At 35.4% G+C, this 18,117-nt stretch overlaps 2 protein-coding genes across 3 annotated transcripts in view; one reads left to right on the top strand and one right to left on the bottom strand.

The window, feature by feature from the left end:
• The window catches only part of TBCD (tubulin folding cofactor D), a 129,409-nt gene that overhangs the window by 89,514 nt on the left and 21,778 nt on the right, over positions 1-18,117 (bottom strand). For both annotated transcript variants that reach the window (XM_074846842.1, XM_074846843.1), the window contains exons 10-14: positions 16,886-17,018; positions 15,577-15,719; positions 14,708-14,768; positions 14,128-14,202; positions 10,951-11,045 (exon numbers count right to left, since the gene is read on the bottom strand). In XM_074846842.1, the coding sequence (XP_074702943.1) occupies positions 10,951-11,045; positions 14,128-14,202; positions 14,708-14,768; positions 15,577-15,719; positions 16,886-17,018 (507 nt within the window). The remainder of the gene's footprint in view (positions 1-10,950; positions 11,046-14,127; positions 14,203-14,707; positions 14,769-15,576; positions 15,720-16,885; positions 17,019-18,117) is intronic.
• ZNF750 (zinc finger protein 750) lies at positions 3,479-7,060 on the top strand. The gene is made up of 2 exons (XM_074847157.1): positions 3,479-4,966; positions 5,385-7,060. Exons 1-2 carry the CDS (start codon positions 3,540-3,542, stop codon positions 6,100-6,102), a joined length of 2,145 nt encoding a protein of 714 aa, XP_074703258.1. The 5' UTR covers positions 3,479-3,539; the 3' UTR covers positions 6,103-7,060.

Below are 18,117 nucleotides of genomic sequence, written 5' to 3'. Positions count from 1 at the left end.
TGTGTGTGTATACTTATACCCACATACAATTTTGTTTACATATTTATACTACACACACATGCACACAATGTTAAACGATATTCTTGTTTTCTGAACTTGCTAATATGTTAAAGGCAAGAAGGTAGCAACAACATACTTTTAAAAATAGAAGGAAGAAAACTTGAAGCTATCAGTCCCAGGGTGGAAAGGGCTACAGGTTGGAAAGCTGTGAGGAGGTATACTATTGACAAGAAACAAACAACAAAGACAACCTCAGGTTTAACCAATATTATCTGAATAACCTGTTTTCAATAAAAATATAAATAAATAATACTACATTTCAAAACTAGAAAGAGAAAATTGTAATAATATATAACTATCTGCATTTCTAAAATCAGGTATACAGGAAATAAATTCTCAATCTAAAAAAAAAAGTTACATGAAAATTACCATTCTGTTACCGGAGAATTTTTTCCCATCTTTAAAAAATACCACAAGTTATGGCATTCAAATTTAAGGAAAAAGCAACTATTTATTTTGATTATTCTTTCTAACACTAAATTTTAATTCTGGTAGCACAAAACATACATTGTACAACTGTAAGTAACTAACGTTATTATTATAGAGACAGTTTGAATTGGCAGCACCTATTTTAAACCATTAATGTCTTTTCCAGCTGTATGTGTGGGATCAAATAGTTTTAATTTTTTTTAATTATGAAATATGTACCTCTGCCAGATACTCCTGTGTTTAACTTAGAGATTGGAGGAAAAATTATCCTTCTTGTCTGAGTTTAGACATATTTTATTACTGGCATCTTTAAACCATGAGAAAAAAAGGGATTAAATAGTAAAAGAGAGAAACAGAAAATTCATCTGGCTGACACTAGCCTAAGTTTACAAAAGGGTAAACACCCTTTAAAATAAACTACTCGTTCTACACCTCTCATGTCACAGCAGCAGGTTCTGGGAGCACTACTGTCTGCGGGCTCAGCATGCCTTCAAAACAAATTTAAAAACTAAAAAAAAAAAGCTATTTAATTCTCTCCTGCTGTACACATGGCAAAGAAGCTCCAATGCTCTAGATTTCTAGCATTAAAACTGCAACAATGCATTTTATCTTATTAAGAAATGATAGTTAATACTCTGTTGAACAGGAATAACTTGAATCAAAGTTAAATACCAAGTACAAAGTCGGGGTGTGGGGGGGGAACAGGACACACAGGAATTTTCATTATTAAGCAAAGGAAAGCTAGCAGAACAAGAAAATCTAATTAACATGTCTTTATTATAAGTGCTGCACCTGAATGCAAATTCGGACTGTTATCATAAATGGTTCAACTAAGAATGCAATGGAGTTTTGACAACAATATTTTTTTTCAAGAATAATTAGTACAAGTACTTCCAAGAAGATATAAAGAACAACAGGTACAAACTGACTTGACCGAGTCCATTACAAGCTGTCCACGTTAAGTTACACATCATTAGTCAAAAATAAATGCAACAAGCTCACTTAAGGCAGAAAAAAAAGACTAGTTCCCTATCTGTACCTCCCCTCCTATGCCTCAATATTTTATTTATTATTTTGTAATGTAAAAGCATAATTCTTAATCTTTCAAAGGAATTCTGGCTATCATTATTTAAAATATTTTTTAAATACTCTATGATTTTTTTTTATTGAACTACCATTTTAACCAGACTCCAGTGACAAGACTAACATGCTGCTGTATAATTCAGGTTTTTTTTAATGTTACAGTATCAGTATCCAACTCAAACAACCAGAAAAGCTTTGCAAAAACCTGAAAAATAAAAAGCTACTTCTCTACACATTCCTTTTTCATTAGGCTATGGCATATTTAATAATTTGTTAATTTTAAGAAAAAGCTTGATTGTTTTTTTCTACTTACAGAACAGCTTTGCATTTTTCAAGGCGCCTTCACAATTACTATTTTAACAAAATTAATATTTCTATGACATCAGAAACAACATTTAATACAATTTGCTAGAATTACTATACCTGATGAAACAAGCAGCAATTCTGTAGCTTTGCCTTCGGTTTTCATAATGTGTTGCATGTCATTTTCTATTAAATAATTTCTGATTTAAGAAATGCAAAACATCTCTACTTGAACTAAAATCTCACAGCATGTAATTACCAGCAATTCTTTTCATAAACTTAGTATTTTCAAACTAATTCAAACTTCTATGTAAAAAGCTTTTTTAAAAAAAATAAATATCAAGCTACCTAGTCACTCTTACAATTAGTATTCCTGTAGTTTCGGGTAACACAATAGATACAGTACGTGGTTTTGCAACAGTCATCATTTTGATAATGATGCTTATAGTTCATGATGAAATCATCAGTTTTTAGATCTCTGCCATAACACATCCTATAAAATCATGAGAACTTGACTCTGAGAGTTTCTCACGCCTTCAGAATCAGTGAACATAATGGAACAAGCTGATACAAGCCCTCCTGACTTATCTACTGAGCAAATCATTAGGTTGTATAAAGTATCCACAACCTTAGTTTTTCTGAAGAAAGGAAGACAGATCATTCCCCCATAAATCAATTACTGTCAGGCACTTTTTTTACCTGAATTAATAGACTTGTGTGTCTGTTAACTATATGCAACAGGTAAGGTGCTACGCAGCAGACGAACATGAAATGTGTTTATCAAGCAGAAGATTCTATTAGTCAGATATTGCAGTACTCATTTCTCTTAATTGAATTAGGAAGAGGAAGAAAATTGGTGTGGTTTTATCCTTCGAGAGATTGGCCACTTTTGAGGTATCCATTGAGATTAGGCTGTTAGGAAATGCCATGCCAGTTAAAAGAGGGGGTTGGTCAGTCTCAGAAAGAGCCAAGTCAGCTACCCAAGCGCAACCAATCCACTCCACCCTCATTTCACCAAAGCAGGAAATTCCCTCCTCTCTCTCCCCAACCGGCCTGACAGGCTTGCCCCATATCCAGTTGCTGCCAGGACCTGCCTCTTCTCATCCTACCCACCTCCACTTCTCTCTCAACAGCTCCTCCTAGATTTCTACTTTCATCTTCCTCACGAATGTTCCTTCAGTTTTCAAAGAAAACTCCTTCAAGCCAGTAGCAGTGGCAGGTGACTAGCACTGCTGAAAATTAGGCCACTTCTGTGACTATGATTAGGTGTGGAAGGATGTCAAAGTTTAATGCGTGTCTACCTCAAGTCTGGCATCTAGCATTTTTGCTTTGTTTAAAAAAAACCCACAACACACCATATGTAATATGAGGGCGAATAGAGTTAAAAGAATGTATTACTTTGTATTTAGTTCTAATGTTCCACTACAGCTAATTTTAAAAACTTTGTGTTACAGTTCCTGCACTACCAGTTGCAAAAGTGTTGTTTTCCGGCACCCCCTCTTCCGTGAGACACCACAGGAGTTGGCTTCCTCTCTTCACCTGGGAAGAAGGATTCTAGAAACCTGAAAAACTGGAAACATCAAGAGGCTAAAACTGAGGAAAGCTAACCACAAGAAAGTTTTTATAAAGAACCATTACATTTAATTGTTTAAAGCAGAAAAAAAATGAGTCTCCTCAAAGAACGTAAACCAAAGAAGCCTCATTACATCCCAAGACCACCAGGAAAGCCATTTAAGTACAAGTGCTTTCAGTGCCCCTTTACTTGCAATGAGAAATCCCATCTTTTCAACCATATGAAGTATGGCCTCTGCAAAAACTCAATTACTTTAGTATCGGAGCAGGATCGTGTTATCAAGTGTCCAAAGACCAGTTCCTTGGAGGCCAAACAGATCAATCAGCTTGAATCTACAGTCAAACCAACTTCTTCTAAATCTGTCACAAATGGACTGTCAAATCTCGATTCAAAGCCTCAGTATCCTTTTGCAAAAGAAGATGCCAAGGAAAACGTTGAATTACAAAACCAGGCAACAACCACAGCACTGCAAGGACAAAAACCTGCGATTCAGAAGGAATTAACCCCTGCCAGTACTACAACAGAAAGCACTCTCAGCATGCAGCCCCTTTTGGACAGCATTGTAAGGCCCTCAGCTTTCGTTCCTGTAGGAGAACACAGAGATAGTAAAGGCCCGGAAACTACTGAAGTATCTGAAATTATATCACTCTCTAACAAAAGCTCACCTTTTCACGCTAAGTCTGCATTTCATGCACCAAGTCACCCATGGAAAGCAGGTTCTCCTTTCCTCCCAGAGTTTCCACATAAAGTTGCTCCCACAAAAGGCTTTGGTTCCATTTCACCTTACATGCAACCAATGATTCCTGAGTACTCACCCCATTTTTATGAGCATAGGCTGGCTATCTACACACCTTACTTGCTTCCAGGTAATTCAGAGTGCGAAAACTCTGCTCTGTCTGTCTATGGCACCCAAGATCAAAGACACTTTCTTCCCCACCCTGGGCCACTTCCAAAACCCATAAATCCATCTGCATATGAACACTATCGATTGTTCCAACAATATCATTCCACTCCTCCAATACCATATGGATTTTGTAGGCCAACAGATCCTCCATTTTACCGATTTTCACACGTAGCTGGTATTAACAGAGATCAAAATTCTCATCTAATGGAAGAAACTACCTTGCTGTACCCAGCTTCTTTAAGCCCATCCCAACAATACCCTCTAAGTTCACATAAAAAACAAGCAGATTATGAAAAAGAAATGACATTATTGCATGCCAAAAGTAATTCCAAAGATGACCAAAACGAAAGAGAGAATGCGAAAATGAGCCCTCTCGCAGGAAGTGCGGCAACAGGCTCCCCTGGCAGACCTAGCCCAACCAACTTCACTCAGACAAGCCATGCATGCGAAGGCCTATTTGACCTCTCTAACAAGTCATCTTCCACCTCATTTGGCAAGTATGAGCAACCAGAAGAAAACTTCACAGCTTTCAGACCTGTGAGAAAAAGCACTGATCAACCAACTCTACTTCAAAGTGTGCCGACACAGCAAGATAGAGGAGATTCACCTACCAGGTAAAATAACTTTGCAAATTCCTGTCAGATTTACTAGGGACACACAAAGATAGATGGACACACTTCATGCAATGCCCCTAAAATATATTTAAATTTACAGCATCGAGATAATTTGTTCTGTATTAACTATGCAAAACACAGCACAACTCACAGTTGCTATAGTGAGTAGACCATTCATTGTCCTTAAGCCTATCAGGTATTTGCAATACCATTACTATGCATGTGTCTGTGTATTTCAGGAAATTACCTGTATTACAGCAATGTGTATGGTGAAAGGGACTTGGGGGAGCTAGAGGAGAAACAACAAAATTGTCAGACTTTTAGCCAGATTTTTTTCTCTTCTTCCTGCCCACTTCCTCAGCCACAATTTAAAAGACCAACTGATAGTGAATGCTTTTTTTTCCCTTATTTCTTTCAGCATTAACGTCACTGATGAAGATTCACATACACAGAACGAATGCCGTAACAATGAAGGCTCACTGTCCAACACGGAAGAAGACACAGGGATAGTTCCCCTTAACCTTTCAAAAAAGGCTGACACAAACGCAGGACCTATTCATGAGCATGCATACAAAGCCACATCCAAAACCGAAAGTCAGAACTTTCTGGAATTGCAAGACATGCCTTTGAACCTCTCTGTAAAAGATTCCTGTAACACAGTAAGCCTGAAAACGTCATTCCACAGTCCGTCTCATGATAATGGTACTACTACTTCTCCAAACACTGAAAACGAAACCTCCGGAGCAGATGCATGTAACCCCAAGAACCCTGTTAACAGTGCCTGTGACAAATCTTTTACAGCTCACCGTAATGAAGCTCAAGACTTAAGAATAATTGACAGCTGTGACGAACAGAAACAAACAGCAGCTGTAGCTCTCTGTCAGTTAGCTGCATACAGCCCGAGCAAAGTTAGAATGGACAACGAAGGGCAGAGTCCTCAGGACAGTAATGCTTCATGTACAGAAGCCACTCTTAATTCTTCTGATACTCAGGATACTCAGTGCAATCAAAAAGTAAAAGGACAAAAAAGGACAAATCAAAAAGAATCAGCAAAATCACAGCAAAGCACTAAAAGAGTAAGGCCAAATGACTGTAGCAGAGTCTTCACTTTAAGGAAGAGAACAAGAGTATCTTAATACTTCACTTTCTAATGAGTTTCTGGTCATAGAAGCTAATTATCAGCAACATCATAAAATTTCTACAAACCATCTCTTGGGTTTGGTCCATGACAAGAGACATTCAATCTCTTCCATGTAAATAATGTTCATAATTTTATATTAATATTTTTAAGTAACCGAACCTTCCCTTACATAAGCTCAGATTTTGATGAGTGAATTTTTGCATTCATTACTAAAGCCAAAATACATTAGATGAATCTTTAAGGTTTTTTGCAATTGTATTAATGTAAAATAACTTTTACAACTTTTCTTAAAAGATGTTTAAGCTCTAGAAACAATACTGTTCAATAACATACTGTCATAGTCTTTTTCAGGCTTAATTTCATTGAATAGGGTTTTTTTGTCTTTTTTCTTTGAAAAACTTTTTAATTCACTGTGCAGTAGTTTAAATAAGCTTACGATTAAACCTGGCTCTTTAGAATTTACTGTAAAACTGTTTTGTGTATGAATGCACTTTGCCATTATGCCATAATGTAAAACAACAGACCAAATTTTGTTACTCAGAGGCAGATGCCAGTTTAAACCTTGTATAAGCAAGCTTTTCTTATGTCAGCTAAGAACTAGATTCAAGTTAAAGCAAAGAAAGCTTGCACCAATTTAACAAATACAGTTTATGTTCACCTTTAACTGAACCACTACGAAAACAATACCAAAAATTTGAAGTTCTAAATAATATAGTTGCCTAATCCTCTGAGGTTAGACAGACACTGGGCAACCTTCAAACTTCAAGCCTAAAATGTTATTTATATAATTTATTTCACCTGAGGCAAACCCTCCTGGTGAAGGCCTTATTTCAGTATACATGTATCACTAATTATCTGTTTCAGTGTGCTTCTACATACAATCCAAAACTATTTTCTGCTTCTATAACTGTGTATATACACTTGCAATTTTTCAAATAAATCTGTGACCTGTACTTAAAATATATGGAAAGTCATTAATGAACACAAATACATTCACTACACTAGCTGTACCACATATTTTGAAGAAAAATTAGCGAAGAAGTTGATATCTAAATTTCCAATTTACAAGTAAAATTTGGCATGGAATACCAATCAACTCTAAAAAAGGAGCTTCTTTCAGTGAAGGAAGTTCATTATGCAGATTCATTTATCTGTACTTTAGCTTCATATGACAAACCCTCAGAATTCCCTCTGCCTTCAAGCTGCTGCCCAGCTTACCAAAACTTTTACAAAAGTTTAACTAAAATAAGGCTGTTCTGCTATATAAATACCCCATGTAAGTTTTCACAGTATGCACTATCAGTCTAAGTAAAACAAACCCAGACTAAGTATTATTCACTTAAAACTATGGGTATACATTTCTCATTGATTCATTATTCAGGTAAGAGACATCCTCATCTGCCTAAACATTTCTAGTAGGTATAAACCTATGTAAGGAAGCAGAGTTGCATTCAATGCAATGTAGAGTTCCCAGAATTTTTTTTTCCTAACTTTTTGCACTATGGTGTTTTGAGTTAACAGCTCAGTCAGAGCTTTGTAAGAAGTTTACCATTAAACAGTAAATTACGGGGGTTAAGTTTCTAAGCCAAGAAACAAAAAAGAGAGTAACAACATTGATCTTTAACTTAATCTGTCACAGAGAAAAACTCTTCCTAGACTGTCAAAAGACAGTATCAATCTGAGTTTGAACAAAGGGAATATGCTTCAAGCTTAAAGGGAATAAAGCTTCAAGCTTAGGGATGTATGATACAAAGTCCGTGATTTTCAAACATGAAAATACAGAGTCTAGTGTTGCCACTGCCATTTTTTAAACTACATTAAGGTATTTGCCTCACTCATCTCTGGAAGCAGAAAGTTTCATAGTTTCCCTTAGCCCTAGTTTTTAAAAATCCCTTGTATCTCTTTTATTGTTAATTTGATTTTTTTTAAGACACAAAGAACAACTTTTTGGTGGTTTTCCATACAATTCAGGGATTTATTCTTCACCATGTCTATACAAATATTGTTCACAAAAACAAGCTCCTGTGGTGGTCTACTTCATTCCTCAAATTAAATGAAAACTGGGCTGAAGGGAACCATGAAGGTTAACTACTCAAACAGCTCTCCATACCTTGATTAACTTGAAATCTTTCTAACTCAGTTTCCATAAACACAATACTGTAGGGCTCCAGTTCCTTTAGAATAAGAAAATCAGTCCTATGCTTATCTACTCTCTTGCTGCAAATTATACCCATTACCTGTAGTCTTGTGCTGTCACTGAAAATAGTTGTCAAAAAGTAAAGGTTTTCTTTTAAGAGGAAGAGAATAAGCTTCCAGCTTTGTCTTCTCTCAACCAAACAACCTTAGTTCTTTCAGCCTTTCCCTGTCAGTCTTACCTTCTGTTCTTCTTATGATTCCTGATAGCTTTCTTTAAATAATCTTTTAAGTGCGATGTCCTAAGATGAGTACCCTATGTGTCATAATTTTAGTATCAAGTGAGATGGAAGGATTACCACACTCTCTTTATGACTTCTTTTTCACCATCTTATTCTACTGAGAGAAATAAAACTGTTGATTGACGTTGGTGACCCACATGAACTCTAAAGTCCTTTCCTGTATAACACTGCCTAGAAGTGACCCCCTGTATCTTGAATTGTGTAGATACTTATTCCTAACTAGGAATACTACTTTGCACTTGTCCTAATTTCTTACATCATTTTGTTAAGGACAATTCAAACATAGGTCTATCTTTCAAAGTACAACACAATTCCTCAACATGACTGTGTTAACTTTCCCTCCAACTTCCAGAATTCATTCCTTTGTCTTTCTCCAAATAATTATAATCGACTTTGAATTTCTGCATTAATAATGGATTGGCTAACTTACATAAAGCAAAACTGAGTAAGACATACTTACTTGCAAATTAAACTAGAATATACTGTATTTAGTATAATTATTTTTTTAAAATAATTTAAATGGAAAACAAGGTCCATTAAAGCAAAAGGAAAAAAAACAGAGAAGGGACGATGTTAAGTGTGCCGTGACTATTCTGCAGCCTAGATCTGCTCAGTGATAATAAAGGTTTGACTCTGATGAAGATATAACATGATTTTTCATTACCAGTTATATTATTCACTAATGGCATCGCATTTTACGTCCAGTCTTTCCAAGTTCTGTCCCTACAAATTCAGACTATCCTCTTTTAGTCATCCTCCACAACATCGTTTCTGCCTTCTGTTTAATACATTCTTGAGTATCAGATAACCAAAGGAGTTGCAGTTTAGTCAAGATAGTCTCCGTAGGTTTCTTACCCATCTTCTAATAGAATGATCGATGGACTTCTCAGCACTGTTTTATTAAGAAACTTTCAATTCCTATAAAATCGTTCTTCCTTAGACCTTTATGCCTATCTCTTTCCCAGAAAGACCGTGCTGCCATGATTATGTTCTCTCCTTCCCTTTCCCCCTATCTTAGATTTATATTATTCTGTAGCCCAAGAAAGCTACATTGTACACAATCTGACAAATCAAAAATCTGCATATAAACCTATGCATATTAAAATCACCTTCACTGCACCTCTGCAGAAAAAGAAGGGTGTGAAGAATACAACTATCATCCCCATTCTACATATACAAAAACACAACCTAAAAAGTGAAGAGAGGTGGTTTCACAGCACATGTCATACCACTGGCAGAGCTAGGATTCACTCATGTCTTTTGCAGTTCTATACAATATCAAATTTGCAGGAAACTTCCGGTTTAGATTAAAAAAATTCTATTACATGAGGGTCTCCTGATTCCTTGACAGATGTGTACAGTTTCGGTTTTGTTAGAACTAAGATAGAGGCTTACCTTTGGATGACTTCCCATTCTTAAAGTTGGGGTTTTTTTAACTGTTTCATCTTTATCATACAAGGGCAAAAGTAATTAGAAAAGGGAAACCAACTGTTGGCTAGCTGCACAAAAATTCTCACATGCAAAACAGATACTATACTGAACATGAACTCTTTTCATGGAGACAGAATAATAAACTGTATTAAATACCATATTTCACAGTTTCTTCTAGAACAAGTCAACAGATCTTCAGAAAAGATTTAGCAATCTAACTTACTACATTTTTGAAAATTAGTGTTCAACTTCTCTGTTCAGCACAGGAGTACCAGATGAGATCAAAAGAACCATCTAGGCCAAGATACTGCTGTAAAAGTGCCCAACAGTGGACGTGTACTCCTACATTACGCTTTTGTCATTTCAAGTCTATAAAAAATTGACCAAAATCACAAAACAAAGAACTACTACTTTCACATTGTTATTTCTGTGTACGTTGATACATACAGAACACACAAAGAAACAATTCCTCTGCCCTGTTATTTTTCTTTCCGTCCTGACATTTCAAAAACCCATTAAAAACTTAAACAATTCATGTATTAATTATGCAAAATTGGCCTCTGAAATTTAATCAGAAACAAACAGCATAAGCTATTTAAAGTGCAAGTTAGTCATCAATTATTTAATATATTCTATTTAAATAATGACACTGACACAATATAGAGACACAGAATTATTTTTATACAACTGTACAAAGAAACAGGGGAGGGAGGAAGAAAGAAGAAAACCCCAAGAAACTAATTTCATTTTGGAAAGAAAAATTTATTAAGTATAAAAAAGGCACACCCAAGACACTGCTTTTGACAGAAGTACCTTAAATATTGCCATAGGCATATTTTTTACTCTAGAATTCAATACTACCATCATTATTCAGCACACTCACATCAGCAAATTCCAGTCTATTGCCACACATTCAATCTCTAATACTATAAATTGTTAATTTATGAACTTACTAACATTCAGCAGCTACAACTCACCATCTGAAATTCGGGAAGGGAGTAACAATCCTCTTCTGCCTAATTCAGCCAGAGCCAGGCATCCACCATGCCATGCATTGTCTGTTTCCTGGAAACTAATTTTAGAACAAAACCAAGTTTTGTTAAGACTGGCCTTCCCTTTTCAGATTTCATTTTTCATGGTGAATTCCTAACATTTTAAAAGACTCATAATCCAAACCAGCATGTGTTTATTGTGTTATTAATTCTGTTAGACTTCTAAAACATAAAAATGACAAGTTGAACATGTTTTCTTTTCCATTTTGTGCAACATACATACTGCTATAAACATGATCAAATAAGGAAAAAAAAAAACGTTTATCAATAAAAATGTAACCTCAATAAGGAGGTACAATACCCAAAACTCATCCAGAAAAGGAAAACAGCTGTCCAGGACACTGACAAAAGATCCAGATTTACAGAACATATCCAAAATAACTAATGAATTTAGTGCCAAACACGGTCCTTAACTAGCAAAGGAGGTTCAAGTAATAGTTTCCAATAAACACATTATACAAGCTTATGCAGTGAGCAAACAGTGGTGTTTATCCACCCTTAAAAAACATAAAACTAAACATAAAACTGAACAGAGCAACCTGCAGTGAACACAGCAAGAAATATCAAAAATGGTATGCTGGCAGATAAAGGAGTGAAAAGGGGAAAGGTTGCATGCTGCATGACTAAACACGCAAAAAGTTCATTTTGTGTTAAATTAGGAATAAGAATCTAAGAATAAAACGTTGAACACACAGACTAGGTCATATCAAAGCTTTGTCTCTCCCAGTCTCTGACATGGACCAATAGCAGATGCTTAGCCAAAGACAAAGCATAAAGGATCATTCCTTTATTAGCCTCCTCCAAGCTTTGGCAATCGGCAGTACAGAGACTTCCCAAGCCAGAGGTTGCAGCCAGAATGTCATATTTAATAACCTCTGATGGGACTCTCTTCCATTAATTTGTATAATCCCTTTTTGAACTCCCTTTACACTTTTGGCTTCCATAACATCCTGTGGCAATGACTTCCACAGTTTAATTATAATTGCGTGAAAACGTACTTCCTGATGCTTCCCAGTTCTCACATTATGAGAAAAAGTGAAGAGTAAATAATTACTCACTTTCCCTCTTTCTTTCATATTTATGATTTTATATATCTCCATTATATCCCTCTATTTTTTCTTTCCATTTGGAAGACTCCCCATCAGTTAAATCACTTTTCAGTGATTCAGTTTTGTTATCCCTTCCTTTCCAATAACATCTAACATTCCATTTGCCCTTCTTTTTTCTGACAGCTGCTGAGCACTCCACTGACATTTTGACAGAACTATCAGTGACTTCAAGATCTCTTTCCTGAGTAGTAATAAGTGTTTTACAACTAGCTGCATTTTTCCCTACGTACATTAGTTTGCATTCATTAGACATTACAGTTCATATGTCATTTACTGGCTTGTTACTTAACTTAGACTTATATAACATCTTCTTCTCTGTCACCTTTAGTTTTCACTACATTAGCTAACTTTAAATCATCAATTCAGCCTTTTTTCTGGGATTTTTATGAGTGTGTTGAACAGCACAGGGTTCATACAGACCCCTGCAGGACTGTGCTGATAATCTCACTACATTGTGAAAAATGATCACTTATTGCTTCCCTGTCTCTTGTCTTTTAATCTATCTACATATAAGGAATCCTTCATTCTTATCCCAAGAGATGTAACAAAGTACCTCTGATGAGCAACTGACAATTTTATTTTGGTCACTAGATATTTAGTGCAAAGAATATAGAAGATATTCCCTTTGTCCGTGTCTACATTTGTTCCCAGGTGTTTCTGAAGAAAGCAGGTCACTCAATTACTACTTGGATTACTCATCCCTATGACTTGAAAAACAAGGGAAGAAAACACAGTGAGTACAGGTCTTTGAAGCTCCAGGGTTAATTGAGATCAGCAGCACCTCTTAAATTAATCACAGTAACACTGTGGAAGTATTGGCTAAGTAGATACTTTCCTTGCAAGTTTTTAAGACTTAAACCTTTTGGGTTTTTTTTAATGTGTTACCCTTTGAGCTGGTATTTTTGATCTGTACTCACAACCACTATGAGAGGATTTTTTTAAACTGAGTACATCTGAGTGACAAACCAAACATTACCAATATTTTTTGTCAACAAAGACATTCTTTTTGTTATTAGCTTACTCTAAAACACTAGTTTAGATCTTAAAGCTCATAATCATTGTAGACCTGATGAGCAATTTGATATTAAAAAAAAGCATATGATACTTGTTTAATAACTTAGTCCTTTACATACTCTACATGGATGTAGAAACAAGACACCCAACAATAAAGTGCAGCAAAAGAACATCTTAGCAGCTATACGTGATCGAATCAAAGTGTCATCTAGCCCAAAAGCCTCTCTCTGACATGGCCAACAGTACATGCCTTAGGTATAGTATAAGAACAAGCATATTGCAGCACTCTCCAAAACACTTCCAAACTCTGGCAGATCATGGACAAGTTTGCAGAAAAGACAAACGTTTTTTGTTCAGGGATAGACTCTTAGCATCCACAACATCCTGCGGCAAGAAGTTTTTACAGTTTAACTATGTGCTGTGTGAATAATGACCACCCTTTCTTTACTCCAAACCTGTTACCTGATATTTTAGTTTGCTTCTAATAATATAGAATCTAGAGGGCAATCATTTCCATGCCATTCATGATTTCATGAATCTCTATTATACTCCATTTATTCCTCCCTCTTCCTAGATATTTTAGCCACCACTCACATAGAGATTACATCTGACCTCTGGTGATCCTCAGAACCCTTGTGAATACAATTTCCAGTTCTACTGTGTTTCTGAAGATGCACTCAATGCCCAAGACATGAGCACACCAGCAATTTTTAAAGCAGAAAGTTAATGAGCATCTTTTTTTGTAAAGTTCAACTTCAGCCCTTCAACATTACTTTAGAATGGGGTCAAGATGAAGGCTTAGGAATAATTTCTTTATTGAACACCCTTAGCACATCCATGTCTTAGAAGATTTTAAAATCTGGGACAATGAAGGCAACAAAATTTACAGATTTTTAGACTTGTCTTCCTAACTGCTGTCCTCCTGTTTCATAAGCAGACATGTTTCAGATGCATGTAAAGCATAAAATAAGACTTTTACCTAAAACAGTCCAACAGAGACCCAATCACGTCATCTGCTAATTCTTTTGGAAGTCTTCCAGATATTCTACCAATTCTACAGAATTTAAAAGAGAAAAAAAAAAGCATACATGATTCATAGTACTGCATTTGATGAATAAGTCCCATAAAAATATTTAGTTACTAGAAATTTACAGTAAGATGACTGACTTCAGGATGACAATGCACTACCCTATTGCCCTAAAACAACAATCCCGAACTTGAAGCAAAAGCTACACAGTAATGAAGTTAACACAGAAATACACTTTTTAAAGTGGTAGAGGAAAAAAAAATTTGAAAAAATGCTACTTTACACCCTTCAAATCAAGTCTTATCCAGAACATTTATTTCCAAACCCATATGAAATTTTCCTAAAGACTAGACCAATTTCATATCAGAAAAAGATACAAACATGGCTTTATACCCTGAGCTGTGCTAAAGCCTTTTGAAGTAACTGTGAATATTGACAATACACACAAATTATCAATCATGGATTACATCAGACTGCATTTCTATATTGTTTACTTTAGTTTATTAGTTTAGAATAACCATGAGAAACCTACCCTTTTGCTGCAGACCACCTGACAATGGTGTCTTTGTCTTTCAGTCCAACCAACAATTGCTCTGCAGATAATTTTATTTGAACAAAACAGATTATTCTCATTTAACAACAGAAAGATTTTTTTAAATGTTCAAAATTCACCTTCCTCTTAACATAACTGCCTTTTAGTTTAACCTTAAGTATTTGTATCTAGTGTTCTATTTGTCACACAATTACGACTTGAAATCAAAGAAACAAGATGTCAAAATAGTTTTCTAAAAGAGAAAATTTGGTTTGAAATTTTAAGTACTGGGGAAGATTCAAAATGGAGGCTGTTGTGCTTTTTGCAGTGGTTCATTAGATTACTCAGTTATAAAAGTCTTCTGATGCAATTTTTGCCTATTTATTTACAGCATATCCACCAGCAAGCTAGCAGAGGACCTGTTGTATGACTGCATACTACTAAAAAAATCCTGTTTCTTCGATACTACCACAGCTTTAAAATTTCAACAATAATTCTTTAGCTTTCATGTAACACAATTTTTTGTTTTGTTTTTCGTTATGAATTTTAATTCATCCTCCCATCTGTGGAAGATTCAAGATATGTCTTTCATATTACTGGGTAAAATTAGAAAAATGTATTTCAATAACTCCATCCCCCAGCCCCACGACAAATGCTACAGTATTGAGTTTCTGCTTGAGATGCTGAAATCCAAATCATTCAACAAAAGTATAGTATATTTTCATCAGTTGCATAGACTGAAATTTTAGTCTTTCCAATTGTTCACATTAGCAGATACCCACATGACTTTCGTAGCCCTAAGCAGGTTGGTTTCCAATATATGTTTAATTTGCAGGCATTACAGTAATTTCTGTCCAGTTTTAACACACCTACAACATTTTCAATCTCTGCTGGAATGTCATATTCCTCTTCATCGTCAGCTTCATTAGCAGGAACTGTTATAATCTGATTTTGCACAACTGAACCCTGAGCTTGCAAATTGGCAGCCAGAGATCGACAGCCACGCTGGTATCTGCACAAGAAACAGACACAGTTACTTTATTTTTCTGATTTAAGTTCCAGCTGAAATAGGTACATACTGTCATAAAGTCTGCTTGTCAAGTTACTATACCTCCCAGTGTACAGCTCTCCAGTTGTTTAGTGGTTTCTTTAAAGGAAAGGGAAAAGTATCCCATTCTCCTTCCTCCTGACCCAGTTGTCTCTTTTCCAAGGTGAGAAGAGCTAGACTATTTAAATGGTTCCTTTTCATGATTTCCCTCTCCTGTTTCAGTATAACCTACTTTCCACTGCTGACAATAAAAAGAGAGGCAAAATTCCCATGCCCTAAATACCTCTTCAAAACCTAAGAAAAATAAATTAATAAAATCAACTTATTAAAAATTGTTTTTTAAATGTTAAAGCTAGCTTAGTACTTTCTGACCAAGCTGTACTCAGATATTTAGCCTGTGGTGTAGATACATTCTTACAAAAGATATACTTTACATGCTAAACTGACTTTTGCCATTGGGCAAGGTACACTCTCCACCTAAAAAGAATTTTCTATGCCTAAGGACGTTCTCAAAAGTTAGTAAAAGAAATACAATAAAAATAGTCACCAAGGGAGCCTGCAATTTTAAAATATCAGTGCGAGAAATCTAAAAAAGAGTTTGCCCTCTGGCAATAAGTAAAACCAGACACCAAAACCTGACTAATATGCAAAACGAAAGTGGGATTGCAAACCACTTTTCCCCTGTGAACTTTCTATCGAATCAGGGTAGAACTATGTAATGGAAAAAGTTATGTTCACTCTTACAAAACTGTACTAAATCAACTTCAGTTACAAAGATCACTGTCTTCCCATCTTTACCAAGTTATGCATTATACGGGAACAAGCTTCTGCTTGGGTAACGTGCAATATGAAAAGTCAAAAGATTTGGCTTGTCCCAGCACTAGTTTACTATAGCAAATTGAAAAAAATTACAGGAAACTAAATACAGCAGAAGAAATCTACTTTTTCCAAATAGCGCAAATGAAGAATGTGTTCATTCCCAAATACCACGGGGATTTCTTTCTTTCTCTTTTAGGGGAGGCTAGGAGGGCAGAAAGCCAGTAGTCACATGTATGGATTCAGGTATTTCTAAGATTGTTGAGTGCTTCTGGATTTATTTATTTTAAAAACTGTTTCAGCTTTAAACTAACCTCCATTTTGCTACCTTCGGTTTCACAAATGTCAGTCCAAGTCGTTGAACAAGTTTCATCCCTAGTTTGCGAAGAACCATTTGATTACTTTGTGACAGCTTGCAGTTATCAAGACACTCAAGTACAGTAGCGGCTGTAAAAGAAAATGAACATGCTAGAAAAACTGTTTTTAAAAAAATATAAGTAAGGAAATTTTGTAAAGTTTTGGAAGTTCTTTAGAAGATTTAGAATTTTAAAGGTATTACTGAAATGCAAATGCCTTATTACCTAGTTTGTTGTAACTTTGACACTGGTCGCACAGTGGTAATATCCTTCACCTACCAAACAGGAAGGATTGCTTTAAGGATTACTTTTGACTATGAAAATTATAATGAATCTTGATTCTGAGAGTATTTATGCCTTTAATTCTCACTGGAAGTAACACATTCAAGTACCTTTTGGGATCTAAGAATTTTCAGTAGTCTAGCAGAACCAGGAGTCAGAAAACTAATTAATTTACTCTGCAGCCAGTTTCTGCGTACTAAGAAAGCATTCCCTTTCCTCATTTATTATTTTCAGACAGCACCAACTTAACTCCTCTGGCACAGAAATTTTTATGACAATGAATGTCCATAAACATTTAGACATGAGAAATACTGTGTATGTGTAAACAATCTGCAACAAAACCTTTCATTTAGGCACATCAAAGGTAACAAAGTTACTTGTCCAGCAAAGTAAAAAAACACAGACAAAAGGAGAATCTTGGATTAATGAGTATGAAGTTCCAGGACTCAAAATTTTCACAAGGAACACATTCCTGTTACAAATAAAATAGTCCTTTTGCATTTTCAGCCTGAAACAATTAATGATTGTTTTGAAGGCTGATCATTAGTTAATAGACTAACAACTTGCGCTTGGAAGGACCTATCATTCTGGCTATAGGCACTGCAAACATGGAATCATACTGGCAAAATACTCTGCAATCTCTTACTCCAGTCTCATGTTAGGGTTTTCAAAATACTAAGAGATCAAAGACACAAACCAATTCTTTCAAAGTCTGAGAAATTGTAGGGCATAACTTAAAAATCTCCTCAGTTTTTAAAAAGGCTTATGATTTATCCCAACATACTAAAATATTAATAAAATAATACAAGCAGACAAAAAGGTAAAGCCAGTAATGACTATTACTTCAATACCTTCCAGCAATCTGGATCTTTTTGCAGTTGTAAAAGCTAGAGAGACTAGCAGTTTAG

Source organism: Strix aluco, chromosome 21 (genome assembly GCF_031877795.1).
Source record: "Strix aluco isolate bStrAlu1 chromosome 21, bStrAlu1.hap1, whole genome shotgun sequence".
In the NCBI taxonomy this organism is placed as follows: domain Eukaryota; kingdom Metazoa; phylum Chordata; class Aves; order Strigiformes; family Strigidae; genus Strix; species Strix aluco.
The sequence above is the reverse complement of the archived record's forward strand: the minus strand, read 5'-3'. Positions and strand labels throughout refer to the sequence as shown.

Coding starts and splice junctions, on each gene's coding strand:
- ZNF750 (XM_074847157.1), top strand. CDS start 3,540: ATGAGTCTCCTCAAAGAACGTAAACCAAAGAAGCCTCATTACATCCCA. Junction 4,967..5,384: donor AGAGGAGATTCACCTACCAG/GTAAAATAACTT, acceptor TATTTCTTTCAG/CATTAACGTCACTGATGAAG.